General features: G+C 43.9%; 1 protein-coding gene across 4 annotated transcripts in view; it reads left to right on the forward strand.

The window, feature by feature from the left end:
- itfg1 (integrin alpha FG-GAP repeat containing 1) overlaps nt 1-19,199 on the forward strand; it is a 118,956-nt gene that overhangs the window by 16,376 nt on the left and 83,381 nt on the right. For 3 of the 4 annotated variants that reach the window (XR_016492228.1, XM_036963415.2, XM_090222116.1), the window contains exons 7-9: nt 2,236-2,294; nt 5,840-5,921; nt 12,865-12,959. Coding sequence is in view for 3 of the 4 variants with exons in the window: in XM_036963415.2 (XP_036819310.2) it covers nt 2,236-2,294; nt 5,840-5,921; nt 12,865-12,959 (236 nt within the window). In the remaining variant the exon portion in view is untranslated. Of the gene's footprint in view, nt 1-2,235; nt 2,295-5,839; nt 5,922-12,864; nt 12,960-13,092; nt 14,677-19,199 lie in introns of those variants that run through there. The other variant, XM_090222117.1, reaches the window with a different exon arrangement.

Consider the following 19,199-nt stretch of genomic DNA (forward strand, 5'->3'; position numbering starts at 1 on the left):
GACAAGCATATTTCTATAGGGAGAAGACGCATTTTTTTTCCTGCCACCCTGGTAATGTTAGAAGACACGTTGAGAGGTTTAATTTAGTATTCTGTCTTGCATGCGATGTCTCACAATAGATTCATTAATAACTGGAGAGATAGGGATCCCGGCTAAGTTATTCCATCCTTTTTCCTTCCTTCTTAGTGTTGTTGCTGAGTTCCCCCAGCCCTGAGCTAAACAGGGAGCCCACGTGCTCATCACGACCATTTGTTCATGTACAATTAGCTTTTCTGCAGACTGGAGGTTGCTTCTAAAAGTGTAAAGTCATTTAGAATTAAATTGAGAGAAAAAAAAACTGAATAATTTCTGCGGAGCGGAAGTGAAAAGAAAAAGCACTGAAATATGTAAACTACCTGTCAAAAGTTTGGACACACCAACTCATTCAAGGGTTTTTCTTTATTTTTACTATTTTCTACATTGTAGAATTAACACATATGGAATCATGTAGTAAACAAAAAGTGTTAAACTTATCTAAATATATTTTAGATATATTAGATTCTTCAAAGTAGCCATCCTTTGCCTTGACAGCTTTGCACACTCTTGGCATTTTCTCAACCAGCTTCACCTGGAATGCTTTTCCAACATTCTTGAAGGTTTTCCCACATATGCTGAGCACTTGTTGACAGCTTTTCCTTCACTCTGGGGTCCAACTCATCCCAAACCATCTCAATTGGGTTGAGGTCAGGTGATTGTGGAGGCCAGGTCATCTGATGCAGCACTCCATCACTCTCCTTAATCAAATAGCCCTTACACAGCCTGGAGGTGTGTTGGGTCAAACCTAAAATCTCAAACTTGGACTCATCAAACCAAAGGACAGATTTCCACCGGTCTAATGTCCATTGCTTGTGTTTCTTGTCCCAAGCAAGTCTCTTCTTATTGGTTTCCTTTAGTAGTGGTTTCTTTGCAGCAATTCGACCATGAAGGCCTAATTCACACAGTCTCCTCTGAACAGCTAATGTTGAGATGTATCTGTTACTTGAACTCTATGAAGCATTTATTTGGGCTGCAATTTGAGGCTGGTAACTCTAATAAACGTATTCTCTGCAGCAGAGGTAACCCTGGGTCTTATGAGAACTAGTTTCATCGTAGAGCTAGATGATTTTTGCGACTGCACTTGAAGAAACGTTCAAAGTTCTTAATGTTACTCATTGACTGACCTTCATGTCTTAAAGTTATGATTGACTGTCGTTTCTCTACGCATATTTGAGCTGTTCTTGCCATAATATGGACTTGTTCTTGGTCTTTTACCAAATAGGGCTATCTTCTGTATACCACCCCTACCGTGTAACAACACAACCGATTGGCTCAAACGCATTAAGAAGGAAAGAAATTCTACAAATGTACTATTAACGAGGCACACCTGTTAATTGAAATGCATTCCAGGTGACTACTTCATGAATCTGGTTGAGGGCATACCAAATGTACAAAGCTGTAATCAAATCTATATTTATATTTGCTTCACACTTCAGTATGTGTTATTTCATAGTTTTGATATCTTCACTAGTATTCTACAATGTAAAAAAATACAGAAAAACCCTTGAATGAGTAGGTGTGTCCAAACTTTTTGACTGATACTGAAAAGAAAAGTGTTCATCTGTTTTTACTATTCGCCATCTTTTCTCTCTCTCTGGACATAGGGCCTACCAGTGTCACACTGTGAACTGACGTGTGATTGGACAGTACAATGCAGGAGATGTGATGAATATGATGAACAAACCTACTAATTCAGTGGCCTTGTGGTTAGTTTGTGTCCACCCTGAGATTGGAAGTTTGGGAGTTAGATCCCCAGCTGAGTCATACCACATACTGTAAAAATGGCACCCGATCCATCTCTGCTTGGCACTCAGCATTAATGCGATATATTGGAGGTATGGCCCTGCGATAGACTAGCATCCTGTCCAGGGGGTGTACTTGCACATCAAGCTGACTCACTCTACAGAAACAGGAGATAGGCTCCTGCTTCCATCAGCCGTTCCGGCTCCACAAGCAAAATCAACCTAACTTTTTTTTTTACTGCATAGTCAAGGGTTGCTATAGCTTCTGTTTCTATACTGTTGGCTTCTGTTCTCTATTTTACACCTCTGCGAAAGTCACTGTAGGCCTCAGACGGTTCCATTTGTCTCTGGTTTTCTTTGGTTCTACCATAGGAATGGCTCCCAGTGAATAATATCATACTTTCTCTCATATTTTCAGATTTGTTCCTCACAACCCAAGTTGGCAATGGTCTGGGCTTCGAGACGTGGATTAATAAGGTACGACACAATCACATTTCTCTTTTATGTTGACTCGGTGTACAATGACAATCTACAGTCAGTGAAAACATGGGTAGAGTTTAGTTGGGGCAGCAGGAAGCCTAGTGGTTAAGAGCATTGGGCCAGTAACCAAAAGGTCGCTGGTTCGAATCCCGAAGCAGACGAGGTGAAAAATCTGCCGACGTGCCCTTGAGCAAGGCACATAATCCAAATTGCTGCTGTAAATTGCTTGGATATTGCTTGGATAAGAGCGTCTGCTAAATGACAAACATGTAAATGTAGTTGTTTCTCTCACAGCAGTCATTTCAGAGAGACATTATTTTTGGTAGATTTTATTCAGCGCTTCCACTGATGTGGTAGTTTGCATTCTGCAAGTGCATTGGTACAGTCAGTTCAGGTTTTTTAGGGTATTTAAAATTCAGGATGCAGAGGCTCACGAAGCACAGGCAGGGCACCCGCCTTTTGTGAAGAAGAAGAAGAAGAAGAAGAGAGGAGGAGGGAAGGGTTGAGGTTGCAGGGATATGGAAAATGTGACTGAGGGAGGGATAGGAAGGAGGGCAAAATGGATGAAAACGGTGGAATAGGGGAGGAAGAGTTTCTTTGGTGCAGTATTGTAGATGGACCCTGTTCACCTCCTGCTGAGTTTGACCTCTCCAGTGCTGCAACTGGTCTGTCTTTGAGCTGGAGGGAACCTTTCTGACAGTGCTTTAATAATCTATTTTTATGGAGGTAATCTCCCCTTTGTTCCCCGGGCCGTGCTGCTTTACCTCAGCCTGTAGGGACACTGCACAGTGCATCAGCCAAAGACAGACAGTCCAGCAGGGGATAATTGGGTTGGGTGATTAAAAGCAGAGGTGTGTTCACCAAATCCTTCATCCAGCCGGTTTACCCGTTCCTGTTGGTGTTCTTTTTGTTTCTAGAACGTATTTTGGGAGGACGAGGGGTTTGGTTTTGGGGTTGATGGTGGAATGCACCAGTGATTGGTGGCAACAGAGTTATTGAAGTGTGTCCATGATTTAATTCACAGACGCAACACACACGCGCGCACACACACACACACACACCCTGTGACAGACACACACCAGAGACTCATTTCCTGGTTTCCTCTGTGTAAGACCCCAGTGATTCCTGGCTGCTGCCTTTACTGGGCTGTCTTTCGTTTAACAGCTGCAGGTAACAGGCCAGTGCTTTCACCCATTTCAACACTTCATTTTAATGACTTTCTTTCCGAAGACTCCCCGGGCATCCTTCTGCTCTTCTCTCTGATTACGCAAGAACAGCCTTTTGTTTGTGGAGAATGGAAAGGCAGAGGGGATGCTTTTCATTGGCTAATACCAAGCCATGGGCAACCCCTTTACTTTAATACCTGATATGATCTGTCAATTCACCAGCTGAAGGAGCCGTTCCTGCTAAACAATCATGCAGGGAATGCATTAGCTGTTTGATAGGTTTTCTCAGTAGTCGCAGTAAAGTGGATTCGAAAAGCACGTCGTTGCATGAGAGACGCCAAATGCACGGTGTGTAAACGTGAACCTGCTGCCGTAGTCTGCGGATCTTCACACTTCAATCAGCGCTCCTCACTCAATCAGAAAGGCGACACGACAGATTTAATCAGGAACGGCTTCCGTGCCTCAAATGCTCAATCAGTAGGCCACCACCAGTCAATCACAAAGACTTAGATCTCCCCTACTATACTCTAGAGATGGTTAACACCGACTGCATCATACGTTTTTTTTTTTTGGGGGGGGGTTGTTGGTATTTTACTCCCTTTTTCTCCCCAATTACGATCTTGTCTCATCGCTGCAACTCCCCAACGGGCTCGGGAAGTGAAGGTCGAGTCACCCTTCCTCCGAAACATGACCTGCCAAACCCAGAAGCCTACCGCACCAATGTGTCGGAGGAAACACCGTTCAACTGACAACTGAGGTCAGCCTGCAGATGCCCGGCCCGCCACAAGGAGTCGCTAGAGCGTGATGAGCCAAGTAAAGCCCCTCCGGCCAAACCCTCCCCTAACCTGGACGATGCCAGGCCATTTGTGTCCCTATGGGACTCCCGATCACGGCCGGTTGCGACACAGCCCGGCAACAAACCCAGGTCTGTAGTGACGCCTCTAGCACTGCGATGCAGTGCCTTAGACCACTGCGCCACTCGGGGTACCCCCACAACTCAATCTTCTTGTTTTTAAAGCACGCCCGCAATCCACGAGTTAGTCACACACACACACACACACATACGCACATGGACACACTCAATCAAAACGCACTCAGTCGGAGCATCTCCGTGTGTTACGAACCGATTTAACCATCCAGGTGTCTGTTCTCCAAACACACCATCATCGGTGCTCCATGAGTCAACCCCAGACTCAATCAGATGATCACCGTGTAACATAACACAGACCCAAATCAGCAGAGCCACACTGTGGAGCGGTGCGTCCTGCCATGCCGTGGCTGCTCGGTAGGTAGGTAGGTACTGAGAGAGAGAGATGCGTGATGGATGGGCAGGCGGGAGACACTCACATGCTCGCTCAGTCTGAAAAGCTGCCTACTTTTTGTCTGAATGCCAGGTAATAAATAAGCACAAGCAGAAAGGAAGAATCGTGAAAAAAAAATTGATGTTTTTTTGTTTTTACCCTCTTCTCTCTGAAAATATTCCCAGATGCCATAAATCAGTAATGGGTTGCTCGGTAGGACTCCTCTTTCCTACCGGGCCGGGTTCTCATCTGCTGCTCCAGAAGGGAGAAGGAGATAAGAAGAGCGGAAGAGTTTTACAGCCCCCCCCCCAATATCTCCCCCTTTTCTGTTTTTGTACCAAATACACGATTCATTATGCCACATCGTGTAGAGTCACGGAGCAGGGAGGGAAGTCCTGCTGCGTTCACGTTATGGTATCAAAACTAAAGCAACTCCTGTTTGAGAAAAAGTATTTGACGTTATCTTTTCGGGACCTCACATTCTAAGGGGCCATATGTTTGGTTTGCAAGAAGCCGGCAGAACCTACGACTGTGCCGTGTGTATCCCAGCCTGCTAGTGTGTGTCTATATATGTAGCTCGCTGCATGCTTTTTTGGGTGCAGCGTGTTCCCTCTGGCTGGAGTGTAAAGGCCAGAGGGTCTTCGACATGGTAACAGGAGTGTTCCTGCTCTCCCTTGTGTCAGGGTCCGCTGAGAGCTCTGTGTTAATGAATGCCACTACGTGGGTCACTGGACACCAGTCCCCCAAGAGCCCAGAGTCTAGAGAGGACACACACACGCTGATACTCCTGCCATATTCATATACAGTAAAGAGAAACCTTTTGTATAGAGAGACTATTCCAGCTTGAATCTCAAAGCACAGCTATGTTATTTGCTTTGCTACTGTTCCACTGTCACCCCTGTGTCGACTCAAGTCCCATCACCCACTCTGCCTGCTCACACAATTAAAGCAGCCCCTTACTAATGGATGGTCAAAGTACCATGTCATTTGTCCTTTCACTCTGTCCATCATTCAGTTTTTAAATGTACAGTAGCCAACTATCTACGTTTTAATTTGAACGTTCCTTTTTTTTCAGGATGGGAACTTCACCAAAACCCAGCCCGGAAGTATACCAGAAAATGTCAAGAAAGTTGGCCAGTCTTCTTTTGTCGACTTTAGTGAGTTCTCTTTCCGTGTTTTCTCATTCGGTCTTTTAAACTCCCAGTTCCATCGTTGCTCTTTCGCAGTATCAGGAATTGTTGGTGTCTGTCTTCAAAGGCCCCTAAACGTAACTGTCTGTGCTCTTTCGGGATGACATTTTCAAACAGCTCTGATCTAATAGGATTTCCCAGACAGAGAGAGCACAGGGTTTCCCAACATCCTATCTTGTTAGAATGTCTCAGCTTTACTCATTGTTCAGAAGTTTGTTGGCTTTGGCGTTGAAGTAAAAATTCAGTCCCAGTAGATGAGTTGTAATCTTAAAGTTGAAGTAGGTCCACAATCAGATTGGATTTCTAGATGGGCCACAGGGTTCTAATCATTTCCATATCATGAAGCATCCTATCCACTCTAAGTAAACTATTTGTTACATTTTGACTGGATGAAACACACAAACAAAAAAATACATACAGTGCCTTGCGAAAGTATTCGGCCCCCTTGAACTTTGCGACCTTTTGCCACATTTCAGGCTTCAAACATAAAGATATAAAACTGTATTTTTTTGTGAAGAATCAACAACAAGTGGGACACAATCATGAAGTGGAACGACATTTATTGGATATTTCAAACTTTTAACAAATACAAAACTGAAAAATTGGGCGTGCAAAATTATTCATCCCCCTTAAGTTAATACTTTGTAGCGCCACCTTTTGCTGCGATAACAGCTGTAAGTCGCTTGGGGTATGTCTCTATCAGTTTTGCACATCGAGAGACTGACATTTTTTCCCATTCCTCCTTGCAAAACAGCTCGAGCTCAGTGAGGTTGGATAGAGAGCATTTGTGAACAGCAGTTTTCAGTTCTTTCCACAGATTCTCGATTGGATTCAGGTCTGGACTTTGACTTGGCCATTCTAACACCTGGATATGTTCTATTTTTGAACCATTCCATTGTAGATTTTGCTTAATGTTTTGGATCATTGTCTTGTTGGAAGACAAATCTCCATCCCAGTCTCAGGTCTTTTGCAGACTCCATCAGGTTTTCTTCCAGAATGGTCCTGTATTTGGCTCCATCCATCTTCCCATCAATTTTAACCATCTTCCCTGTCCCAGCTGAAGAAAAGCAGGCCCAAACCATGATGCTGCCACCACCATGTTTGACAGTGGGGATGGTGTGTTCAGGGTGATGAGCTGTGTTGCTTTTACGCCAAACATAACGTTTTGCATTGTTGCCAAAAAGTTCAATTTTGGTTTCATCTGACCAGAGCACCTTCTTCCACATGTTTGGTGTGTCTCCCAGGTGGCTTGTGGCAAACTTTAAACAACACTTTTTATGGATATCTTTAAGAAATGGCTTTCTTCTTGCCACTCTTCCATAAAGGCCAGATTTGTGTAATATATGACTGATTGTTGTCCTATGGACAGAGTCTCCCACCTCAGCTGTAGATCTCTGCAGTTCACCCAGAGTGATCATGGGCCTCTTGGCTGCATCTCTGATCAGTCTTCTCCTTGTATGAGCTGAAAGTTTAGAGGGACGGCCAGGTCTTGGTAGATTTGCAGTGGTCTGATACTCCTTCCATTTCAATATTATCGCTTGCACAGTGCTGCTTGGGAAATCTTTTTGTATCCAAATCCGGCTTTAAACTTCTTCACAACAGTATCTCGGACCTGCCTGGTGTGTTCCTTGTTCTTCATGATGCTCTCTGCGCTTTTAACGGACCTCTGAGACTATCACAGTGCAGGTGAATTTATACGGAGACTTGATTACACACAGGTGGATTGTATTTATCATCATTAGTCATTTAGGTCAACATTCGATCATTCAGAGATCCTCACTGAACTTCTGGAGAGAGTTTGCTGCACTGAAAGTAAAGGGGCTGAATAATTTTGCACGCCCAATTTTTCAGTTTTTGATTTGTTAAAAAAGTTTGAAATATCCAATAAATGTCGTTCCACTTCATGATTGTGTCCCACTTGTTGTTGATTCTTCACAAAAAAATACAGTTTTATATCTTTATGTTTGAAGCCTGAAATGTGGCAAAAGGTCGCAAAGTTCAAGGGGGCCGAATACTTTCGCAAGGCACTGTACATACATACATACATACACATCATTGCCAAGATCAATATTTTAACAGTCAGAAGTGTCATAAAATATTTAGAGTACAAATTTCCTCATCCCAAAAATGCAAATGTTTCTTGAGCCCAGGGAAATACCAAGGGAAATTACCCATGTGGTTTTCTGTGTCTATTTAATTCTTTATTTCTGACGGACTTGGCCTTTTTGTTCAAATGTCAAGCTTATCTGAGCAAACTTTTTCTTCTTTAATCATCTTTTCACTTTATCACTATGGAAATGTCACTTCAAGCTGTTACCATGGTTAGGGAAGGTTAAGAGGAGGATGCTCAAAGACTTTCCTTAAAGATTCAGAGGGATATATCTTGTCAACGCTGTTACACTTTCAGGCTCTGGAGGTTAATCAGGACCGACGGGAATCGGAGGAACGCATCAATGCTTTTGCCCCCGTTTGTTTATGTGACGCGTCACTGTTTTGATCAGCTGTGCACATGTGTAGGTGATGCCGTTTAAATGGAAAAAGGATGACGAATGAATGAAGACGGACTGACCATTCATAGTATGAAACTCAATGAGTGTTGAATGTTGGCTGTTGTTGGAGCTCCCAATTACTCCGCGTTGCCCTCTCGTTGCCTTCTATTAACCCCTCGGAATTCATATTTTCCATATTTTTCTGCGCTTGCTTTCTCTTGGCCCTTGTCACTGCATCATGCCAGGCAGGCAGGAGAACCGGGGCATAAGCCAGCACACGCCTGTAACACCTGCAACGGGTTTAAAGAGCTTAATTGCACTGATCTTCAAAGCACGTTATCCTTGATTTCACTTTTGTTCCCGGAGTCGACAGAGCTTTTGGTGCCGATTTTTGAATATCAGCATCTAATTATAAGACAAATATTGGATTCAGAGCACCTGTTCTGGGGGGGTTGTATGACCTCCGGGAGAGGAATGAACGAGAAGGAGACTGGGCGCTTCAAAGACTCAAATGATTTCAATGTGCGAGAAATAAAAAGGAAAAAGCAGCACAGAAAAGCTGGATGTGTGCAGATAGAACACAGACAGGGGGAGATGGAGCTGGGAGAGGGGGGAATAGGGAGATGGAGCTGGGAGAGGGGGGAATAGGGAGATGGAGCTGGGAGAGGGGGGAATAGGGAGATGGAGCTGGGAGAGGGAGTAATAGGGAGCTGGGAGAGGGAGGAATGGAGCTGGGAGAGGGAGGAATAGGGAGCTGGGAGAGGGAGGAATAGGGAGCTGGGAGAGGGAGGAATAGGGAGCTGGGAGAGGGAGGAATAGGGAGCTGGGAGAGGGAGGAATAGGGAGCTGGGAAAGGGAGGAATAGGGAGCTGGGAGAGGGAGGAATGGAGCTGGGAGAGGGAGGAATGGAGCTGGGAGAGGGAGGAATGGAGCTGGGAGAGGGAGGAATAGGGAGCTGGGAGAGGGAGGAATAGGGAGGAATGGAGCTGGGAGAGGGAGGAATGGAGCTGGGAGAGGGAGGAATAGGGAGGAATGGAGCTGGGAGAGGAAGGAATAGGGAGGAATGGAGCTGGGAGAGGGAGGAATAGGGAGGAATGGAGCTGGGAGAGGGAGGAAAAGGGAGGAATGGAGCTGGGAGAGGGAGGAATGGAGCTGGGAGAGGGAGGAATAGGGAGGAATGGAGCTGGGAGAGGGAGGAATAGGGAGGAATGGAGCTGGGAGAGGGAGGAATGGAGCTGGGAGAGGGAGGAATAGGGAGATGGAGCTGGGAGAGGGAGGAATAGAGATGGAGTTGGGAGGAATAGAGAGAGGGAGATGGAGCTGGGAGAGGGAGGAAAAGGGAGATGGATCTGGGAGAGGGAGGAATAGGGAGATGGAGCTGGGAGAGGGAGGAATAGAGAGATGGAGCTGGAAGAGGGGGGAATAGAGAGAGGCAGATGAAGCTGAGAGAGAGGGAGATAGGAAAACGAAGAGCGTGACGCGTCTGCTTGATATCGGAGTGGGAGTTATTCTGATCACACTCCAAGCTTTCAATTTCCACATACACCTCAGTGATAGATGGCGGATACAGGAGAGACCTTCCTCCTAAACCTCTTCTCCAACACACACCATCTCTATCGCCTTACTCACTACATCAACAATTCATCCATAAAATTAATCTAGACGCTTTCAAATGGTGATAATGTAATGATGGGCTGTTTCCATTTTACATTCATTGTGTGATTTTCAGTGTTACCAACTAAGGTTAGCCTTTCTTCCAAAGACTCTTTAGTCAGGCGTGTCAAACTCATTCCATGGAGGGTGTGCAGGTTTTAGTTGTTTTTTTCTCCTTTCAGTTAACTTCTTGCGTCGAGCAATCCCGTATCCGAGAGCGTAATCATAGCCTCGAGCTCATTAGCATAACGCAACGTTAACTATTCATGAAAATCGCAAATGAAAGAAATATATTGGCTCACAAGCTTAGGCTTTTGTTAACAACACTCATCTCAGATTTTCAAAATATGCTTTTCAACCATAGCTATACTAGCATTTGTGTGAGAGTATTGATAGCTAGCATAGCATTAAGCCTAGCATTCAGCAGGCAACATTTTCACAAAAACAAGAAAAGCATTCAAATAAAATAATTTACCTTTGAAGAACTTCGGATGTTTTCAATGAGGAGACTCTCAGTTAGATAGCAAATGTTCAGTTTTTCCAAAAATATTATTTGTGTAGGAGAAATCGCTCCGTTTTGTTCATCACGTTTGGCTAAGAAAAAAAAACGAAAATTCAGTCATTACAACAAACTTTTTTCCAAATTAACTCCATAATATCGACAAACATGGCAAACGTTGTTTAGAATCAATCATCAAGGTGTTTTTCACATATCTATTTGATGATAAGTCATTCGTGGCAGTTGGGTTTCTCCTCTGAAGCAAATGGAAAAATGCACGCAGCTGGAGATTACACAATAATTGCAACGGAGGATACCAGGCGAGCACCTGGTAAATGTAGTCTCTTATGGTCAATCTTCCAATGATATGCCTACAAATACGTCACAATGCTGCAGACACCTTGGGGAAATGACAGAAAGTGTAGACTCATTCCTTGCGCATTCACAGCCATATAAGGAGACATTGGAACACAGCGCCTTCAAAATCTGGGGCATTTCCTGTTTGAAATTTCATCTTGGTTTTGCCTGTAGCATCAGTTCTGTGGCACTCACAGATAATATCTTTGCAGATTTGGAAACGTCAGTGTTTTCTTTCCAAAGCTGTCAATTATATGCATAGTCGAGCATCTTTGTGACAAAATATGTTGTTTAAAACGGGAACGTTTTTTTATCCAAAAATTAAAAGAGCGCCCCCTATATCGAAGAAGTTAAGATCTAGACAACCAGGTGAAGGGAGTTCCTTACTAATGATTGACCTTAATTCAACAATCAAGTACAAGGTTTGAGGGAAAACCCGCAGACGCTCTGCCCTCCGTAAAATGAGTTTGACGCGCATTAGAATGACTCCACGAGAATGTCTGACGTAAACCACAGTTTAACGGCTGCATCCGCTGGTGCAGCGCTTCCGTCACACTGTAGCCACGCCACCGTAGTATTAATGCGTGCACAACATACACCAGACAAAACATTCCCGTCCGCCTTATCGTAGCCGTAATTGCATTTCTCAAAGCGACAGCGGCCGATGCGTAAGTCATTGATGGAGACTGCACAGCTAAGGACCACCGGAGGAGTTGACTGCTAATGCAGGTAGAGGAATTACGTCGACGACGTGACGATTTGTGTTCTGTTTTTTCTCCAAGCGGAGGTAGCTCATGTACGAGCGTACTTCTGAGGTGACGACTTTTTTTTCTTTTTTTTACCTGAGCGCTTCGCGGAGTATTTCCTCTCCGTTAGTGTCTTAAAAGTGACAGCTCTGTGGTAGAACTACAGGGGTCCATGTGCACAGAGTCTTCTCAGGTAATGCTTTTGAAATATGAATGGGGTATTTGTGATGGTCCCCCCACCCCCTCTCTCTCCCAGGCAGTATTTATTATTTTGTTCATCTCTGGTGTGATATTTCTCTGACGTTGTCGAGGTACACTTCATCTTCTCTGCCTCTTTTTTTCTGAGAGCAGTGTTGGAGAGGCAAACTAGTGACACACGTTATTCTTAGCTTTTGCATTGTCGTGAGGAAGTCTGAAATACTTCATGGTCGTCCTCAAGGATAATGCCTTGTACATCGTTTTCTCTTTAATCGGCGCGCACCAACACACACACACACAAATAAAAATGTGTCCAACTTTTCACATTGACACACAGAGAGAGCCTCCTTCCCAAGTCTGGTTGCATGACAGGGTCCAGATCAGATTACAGACTGGGGTGTTGTAATGTGTCTGGCTGCAGGCTGGTTCCCTGGGCCAGGGGAATACAGGAAGTGTGGAGAGTGTGTAATCTCTGGGTTTCTCTGCAGGCCCGGCCTCTGATTTACATTGTTATTGGTCCTGTGTTGTATCCTATGAATGCCAATGGGGTTGTCACCCTGCATCAGAGCTTCACCAGGCACTGCGGTTTCCCTCTCACTTTCTTCTCCTCCTATCTCTCCCTCTCTCTGTGTCTTTTCCTTCTCACACTGTCTGAATAATAATGTGCTTCATCAGTGGAAGCCAGTGCCATCCTACTAGTCTGACAATAAACATCAGTGGATGATAATGCAGAAAAGACTGACAAGCTTGCTCCGATTTGTGAAACTGTTTTAGTCTCTATCATTCACCTTTTACCTCACTCTCATCTCTCTCCCTCCCTACCTACCTGTCTCTCTCTTTTTCCTCAATGCTCTGATGAAATGTTTTTACTCCTCCCTCCGTTCTGTCTCTGTTCATTTCAGTTTTTCCCATCATCCTGCTTTTTGTTGCTCCTTGTTTTATTCGTGTCTTTCTCTTTTTTCTTCCAGATGGAGATGGGTTCCAGGACCACCTTCTTCCAGTGTGTCTGGACGATGCATGCCACGGGAGTGCCATCTACCTTTCTAAGCCAGGGGAACCTGAGGTACAGTACTCCTCCATTGAAACCTGACAAGAGACCTCGAATCCTGCTCCATCCTTCAACTGAACTAGCCCTGCCTTTGTCCTTCACAGGCTGCCATTTTGAGTGTCAGGTTGTTTTTTTTTTCTTCTTTCAGACATGAGCATCTTGGTCATGTTGAAAACACCAGGGGTCCTTTAGAAGAGCTGCTGAGTGACACAGCCAATACCTGCATCACCCCATCTCTTAGTTTCAGAACCACTCTCCCCAGTAACCACCCCCCTCATCCAGGAGATTGACAGCACACACTCATAAGTGGCAGGACAACAATAGAGAAAATGGGTTCATAGCCACTCCGAGACTAATGAGAGTCTTGCAGAGAAGATAACAGTCAGCACGGCTTTCACATTTTCCCCCACAAACGTCTGCTTTTGTGTGCCTGTCACAGACAATTATGATTTGAGCAGGGGGAGACTGAGGGAGAAGGAAAGGAGAAAGATGGCAGAACATATGTTGGCTTTTGTTTGGTTGTCATACTGTGCAGTTCTTCGCCGTCAAGAGATGAGAATGGAAAAGTTTTCCATAGTTGATTCCATTAGCGATCCTCTAGCTAGCTACTTATACCTTTACTCACTCAAAACTGTATCTCTCTCTCTCTTTCCTCTCACCACTGAGTTCCTGCTCGTTTTCTCTCAGCTAGCCTGTGTAGTTCCCTCTGACCTCAGGCTACGAGACATGATTGGATTAGAAGCTTGGTAGGAGGAGATGCTCTGTTCAATCAGTGTCTGGGATCTTTTGTCTGTGTAGGTACGCGTTCCGGTACGTTCCTGCAGGTGTGTATGCTTCTGTAGAGAGGTGTCTGTGTGTGCAGGAACATGGCTCCCCCTGCTTTCCCCTCCCACACTGATCGAGGCCATTTGATCTCGCGGTGTGTTTTTCCTATCACGCTAATCCGCTGCTCATTGACAGCGTAAACATGTAGCTTCACACTCATTAGACTGTTTACAGAGGCTGTCCATTATATTCACTCACACAGCATGTGTACACGCCCTCTGAATATGAGCACAGCACACTGGGTCTCATTGAATTGCTGCATGAGAAGGGATAGGCTATTTTCTCCTATAGGTGGAACTCCATACATCTACCTACCATATCCATCCAGAAGCTATACCAATCCACCCCATATCCATGAAGTATTCGTTTCTCTCTTGAGTGTACAGTGCCTTTCAAAAGTATTCATCCCCCTTGCCGTTTTTTCCTATTTTGTTGCATTACAACCTGTCATTTAAATGGATTTTTATTTATCATGTAATGGACATACACAAAATAGCCCAAATTGGTGAAGTGAAATGAAAAAAATTACTTGTTTCAAAAAAATTCTAAAAATTAAAATCTAAAAAGTACAAGTGGTGCGTGCATATGTATTCACCTCCTTTGTTATGAAGCCCCTAAATAAGATCCTGTGGAACCAATTACCTTCAGAAGTCATAGTTAAATTAATCCCACCTGTGTCACATGATCTGTCACATGATCTCAGTGTATATATATATACACACCTGTTCTGAAAGGCCCCAACACCACTAAGCAAGGGGCCCCACCAAGCAAGCGGCACCATGAAGACCAAGGAACTCTCCAAACAGGTCAGGGACAAAGTTGTGGAGAAGTACAGATCGGGGTTGGGTTATAAAAAAATTAAACACTTTGAACAGCCCACGGAGCACCATTAAATTCATTAAAAAAATGTAAGAATATGGCAACACAACAAACCTGCCAAGAGAGGGTCACCCACCAAAACTCACAGACCAGGCAAGGAGGGCATTAATCAGAGAGGCAACAAAGAGACCAAAGATAACCCAGAAGGAGCTGCAAAGCTCCACAGCGGAGATTGGAGTGTGTCCATAGGACCACTTTAAGCCGTACACTCCACAGAGCTAGCTTTACGGAAGAGTGTCCAGAAAAAAGCCATTGCTTAAAGGAAAAAAATAAGCAAACACGTTCGGAGTTCACCAAAAGGCATGTGGGAGACTCCCCAAACATATGGAAGAAGGTACTCTGATCAGATGAGACTAAAATTGAGCGTTTTGGCCATGTCTGGCGCAAACCCAACACATCATTACCCCGAGGATCCACATCCCCACAGTGAAGCATGGTGGTAGCAGCATCATGCTGTGGGGAAACTGGTCAGAATTGGAAACTGGTCAGAATTGAAGGAATGCTGGATGGCACTAAATATAGGGAAATTCTTGAGGGAAACCTGTTTCAGTCTTCCAGAGATTTGAGACTGGGTCGGAGGTTCACCTTCCAGCAGGACAATGACCCAAAGCATACTGCTAAAGCAACACTCAAGTGGTTTAAGGGGAAAGATTTAAATGTCTTGGAATGGCCTAGTGAAAGCCCAGACCTCAATCCAGTTGAGAATCTGTGGTATGACTTAAAGATTGCTGTACACCAGAGGAACCCATCCAACTTGAAGGAGCTTGAGCAGTTTTGCCTTGAAGAATCGGCAGAAATCCCAGTGGCTATATGTGCCAAGCTTATAGCGACATACCCCAAGAGACTTGCAGCTGTAATTGCTGCAAACGGTGGCTCTACAAAGTATTGACTTTAGGGGGGTGAATAGTTATGCACGCTCAAGTAAAGTTTTGTTATTTCTTGTTTTTTTCACTATAAAAAAATATTTTGCATATTCAAAGTGGTAGGCATGTTGTGTAAATCAAATGATACAAACCCCCCAAAAATGTATTTTAATTCCAGGTTGTAAGGCAACCAAATCGGGCAAATGCAAACGGGGGTGAATACTTTCGCAAGCCACTGGGCTTAATTTCACCCAGCCCTCTGTGTCCGTGGTCGGAGGAGGAGTCACGTGTCCCAGCTCCGACAGGATCCAGACATGTTAATGGAACCTATAGCCGGCCCTTCCTCCAGACACTGGGATCCGTGGGCCGGGAGGTGGCCTAGAATTTGATTGTCCCTTAATCGGCGTGCCGGGAGGAAAGCCCATCCATAAAACATGGAGAGGGGAACGGCAGATTGTCTGAGGAGGCATGAGTAAGCACCTAGGGATGTGCAAGGAATTCCAATGTGCAGGGGAGGGAGAGTGGGGTACATGGGTTGGCCCGTACAGCTCCACCTCCCCTCCCCAGCCCAGAGCACCACACTGTTATTAATTTCATTTTCATGTACTGCATATCCAAACCTTTGTCCCTAGGTTTGACAGTATCTGGAGCTGGTTGGATTTTCTTTTGTATTTCTTTTTGGGAGGAAGATAAATCATATATGTTCCTGAACCGAGTGTGTGTACAATGTTAGGTAGCCTACGTCTTCTTGATCCATTTGGATGGCCAGTCAATCATCTGAAGACTCACGACATGAGTGGGAACAGACAGTTGAATCCCAGCCAAAGCCCACATCACTTGATGCATATGAGAGTGGGAACAGGACATGGCCATTTTCTCCACCCCACCGCTTTAATATACAGTGGCAAATTTCCAATGTGAAAGAGTCAGGCCATCAGTCTGAGACAGCCAGACACAGGGCACGGTAGCACCAGGTGACATCCACAGATAACCTCGGTCTTTGTGACATGCTGACATGTGGGTGTAGTCTGTCACCAGCTTTGTCATCAGCTCTGCCTCCCCGAACTCTTTCTCTCTCATGGACACCTGTCCAATGTTTCGTTATTCATCACAGGGCAATGAAATACACTCTTTTTCTCTTTTTCTTTTGCTCTTCCTCACTCATTAGCACCTCTTGCATTTCACCTATTCTGTAACTTTTTTTTCACATTTGTGTTAGAAGGAATTTTATCTTGGCCTCAATTGTTAACTTGTCAAATCTGACTTAAAAAATTCTCTGCATCTCTAACTCTATCAGGAGAGAAATGTACAGAAGTCCATCATAGATTATATACACAATTTAAGGGATGAACGCCAACTTTCTATACATTACCTTGGAATGAATGGACGACGCACTAGGACGATGATTTTGCTGAGTCCCTCTGTGGAGTTAATTTTTCCAAGGTAATATACAGAGTGGAGGGGTTTTATCCCGCATATACAGTACCACAGATTCCAAAGAAAACAATACTAAAGCACACATTTCTGGTATAGAATAGAAATGACAGGGTTTCATTTATATTTTAATAAGTACATTTATACTTTTTTTTTTACCATCCCACCAGACCTAGTTGCTCGTCCGTTGCCAAAGACGTAATCCAGTCGTTCGTTCTTTTATTCGGTTGCCATGATGGCCGGCAACGTTCTTATCCCTTGCTTGCTAGCTAGCCAACTATAGCTAGCACAGTCACGTCAAACAGTGCAGCCAGAATAACAGCAGAGTAGCTGCATTTGCATAAGATGTTTTCTAGTGGCATTTATTTGGATACATCCATAACAATGAGCTGATGATTCACCATTTCACCTGGCAAAGAAGTTACTCACTCTTCACTGTTCATTACAGTACAGGAGATCACATTGCAAATGAAACACTAGGCGAAAAGCCAACTAAATCGTTTGGTACTAGCAAATCTGCCAATATAACAACTGAATTCAACAATACCAGTTGCTGAAAACAGCTCGTGAAACTATACTGAACAAAAATAAATGCAACAATTTCAAAGTTTTTACTGAGTTAGTTTGTATGAGGAAATCAGTCATTTGAAATAAATTCATTAGGCCCATGGTACAACCATGGATGGGCCTTGAAGGGCATAGGCCCCACCCACTGGGGAACCAGGCACACCCACTGGGAGCCAGGCCCAGCCAATCAGAATGAGTTTTCCCCACAAAATGGCTTTATTACAGACAGAAATACTGTTAAACATGGATTATTGTGGCAAAGGAGAAATGCTTACTAACAGGGATGTAACAAATGTATTCACAAAATCTGAGAGAAATGAGCTTTTTGTGCGTATGGAAAATGTCTGGGATCTTTTATTTCAGCTCATTTAACATGGGACCAACACTTTACATGTTGCGTTTATAATTTTGTTCAGTGTAGAAACATGTGGGAGGATTTGACAGCAGTGACATTTTACACGATGACTGCAGCATTGAGGACATTTACATGCACAGTAATAATTCGATATTAAACTGATTATGACAGTTGGCAGATTATGCAATAGTCATGTAAACACCTTACTCTGTTTATCTTAAATCGGTTTAAGATCAAACTCGAAGTCGGCATAAACCAGTAGTCAATATTAGGACATGTAACCTTAATTGGCGTTCCAGTAGTGTATTTGATCTGCACATGTGCTATCACCAGCCGAGCGAACCTCTTTAGCAATAGTGAAGTGAGTTCGGAACAACTGAATGGCTGCGTTTCAAACTCATTGAAAAAAACACCCTCGTCCACTTACCCTTATGCATTTTGGGGAATCCAGGTCATCATCTTGAACGTCGGTCCAAACAAGGGAATTTCGCAACATAAGCCCCTCGGCCCTCGTTTTTGATGGAGTTTGAAACGCCCCCCAGAATTCAATTCGCGATTATTGTACATCCGATGAGAAAAGTAAACCGAAATTCAAAACCTCAACGTCAATATGGATAAGTCAACATACACGTGTAAGTAAAAATGTTCGAAATTGTGCTACTAATGCACATGGTGGCACAAACACCTCTCATAAAAGTAATGATGTTTTTGTTTGGTTAGCTTTTGGAAATGGTGTAAATAAAACATTTCACTTCATAAGTTCCAGGCTAACGTTAGTTAGCTAATTAATTTTCTAGCTATTATACAGTAGGTGTATATTAATAATTATATAGTTATTATAGGTAGACATGAAATCATAATTGTTTATCAGAGTGCCATCAGGTAGCCTGATTTCAGATGTAAATAGGATTATTAGGGAAATTGTTATTTTGGCAAAGCATGTAAACGTTTTAATCGAACTATTGCATTATTGTGCGCACCGTACTCATTGACGGATCATTCACCACGTTAGGTCATCAGATGCTGCAAAAACAAATTAATCCCAGTTAGCTACGTTTTTCCAACTGTCCCATATCTGGTTTTAATGCCAACTATAAAATTCCCCTTTAGCAAATCAGAAATGACTATTCAACAATAATGTGGTATAAATTATAATAATAGTCTGCTTTCCATGGGAATTGAAAGAACAAAACAGCTGCGCGCTATATGCAGTCTTGTGAATGAACTGGAATGGGCTTTGCAGTGATAATGTGATGAGTTTTCCACTGCGGATCATAAAGCAGGGAGTTCATTAGAAGTATGTTTTTACCATGTTGTCCGCGGCGACGCCTG

The sequence above is a fragment of the Oncorhynchus mykiss genome, chromosome 26 (assembly GCF_057628025.1).
Source record: "Oncorhynchus mykiss isolate SJ-2025 chromosome 26, ASM5762802v1, whole genome shotgun sequence".
In the NCBI taxonomy this organism is placed as follows: Eukaryota; Metazoa; Chordata; class Actinopteri; order Salmoniformes; family Salmonidae; genus Oncorhynchus; species Oncorhynchus mykiss.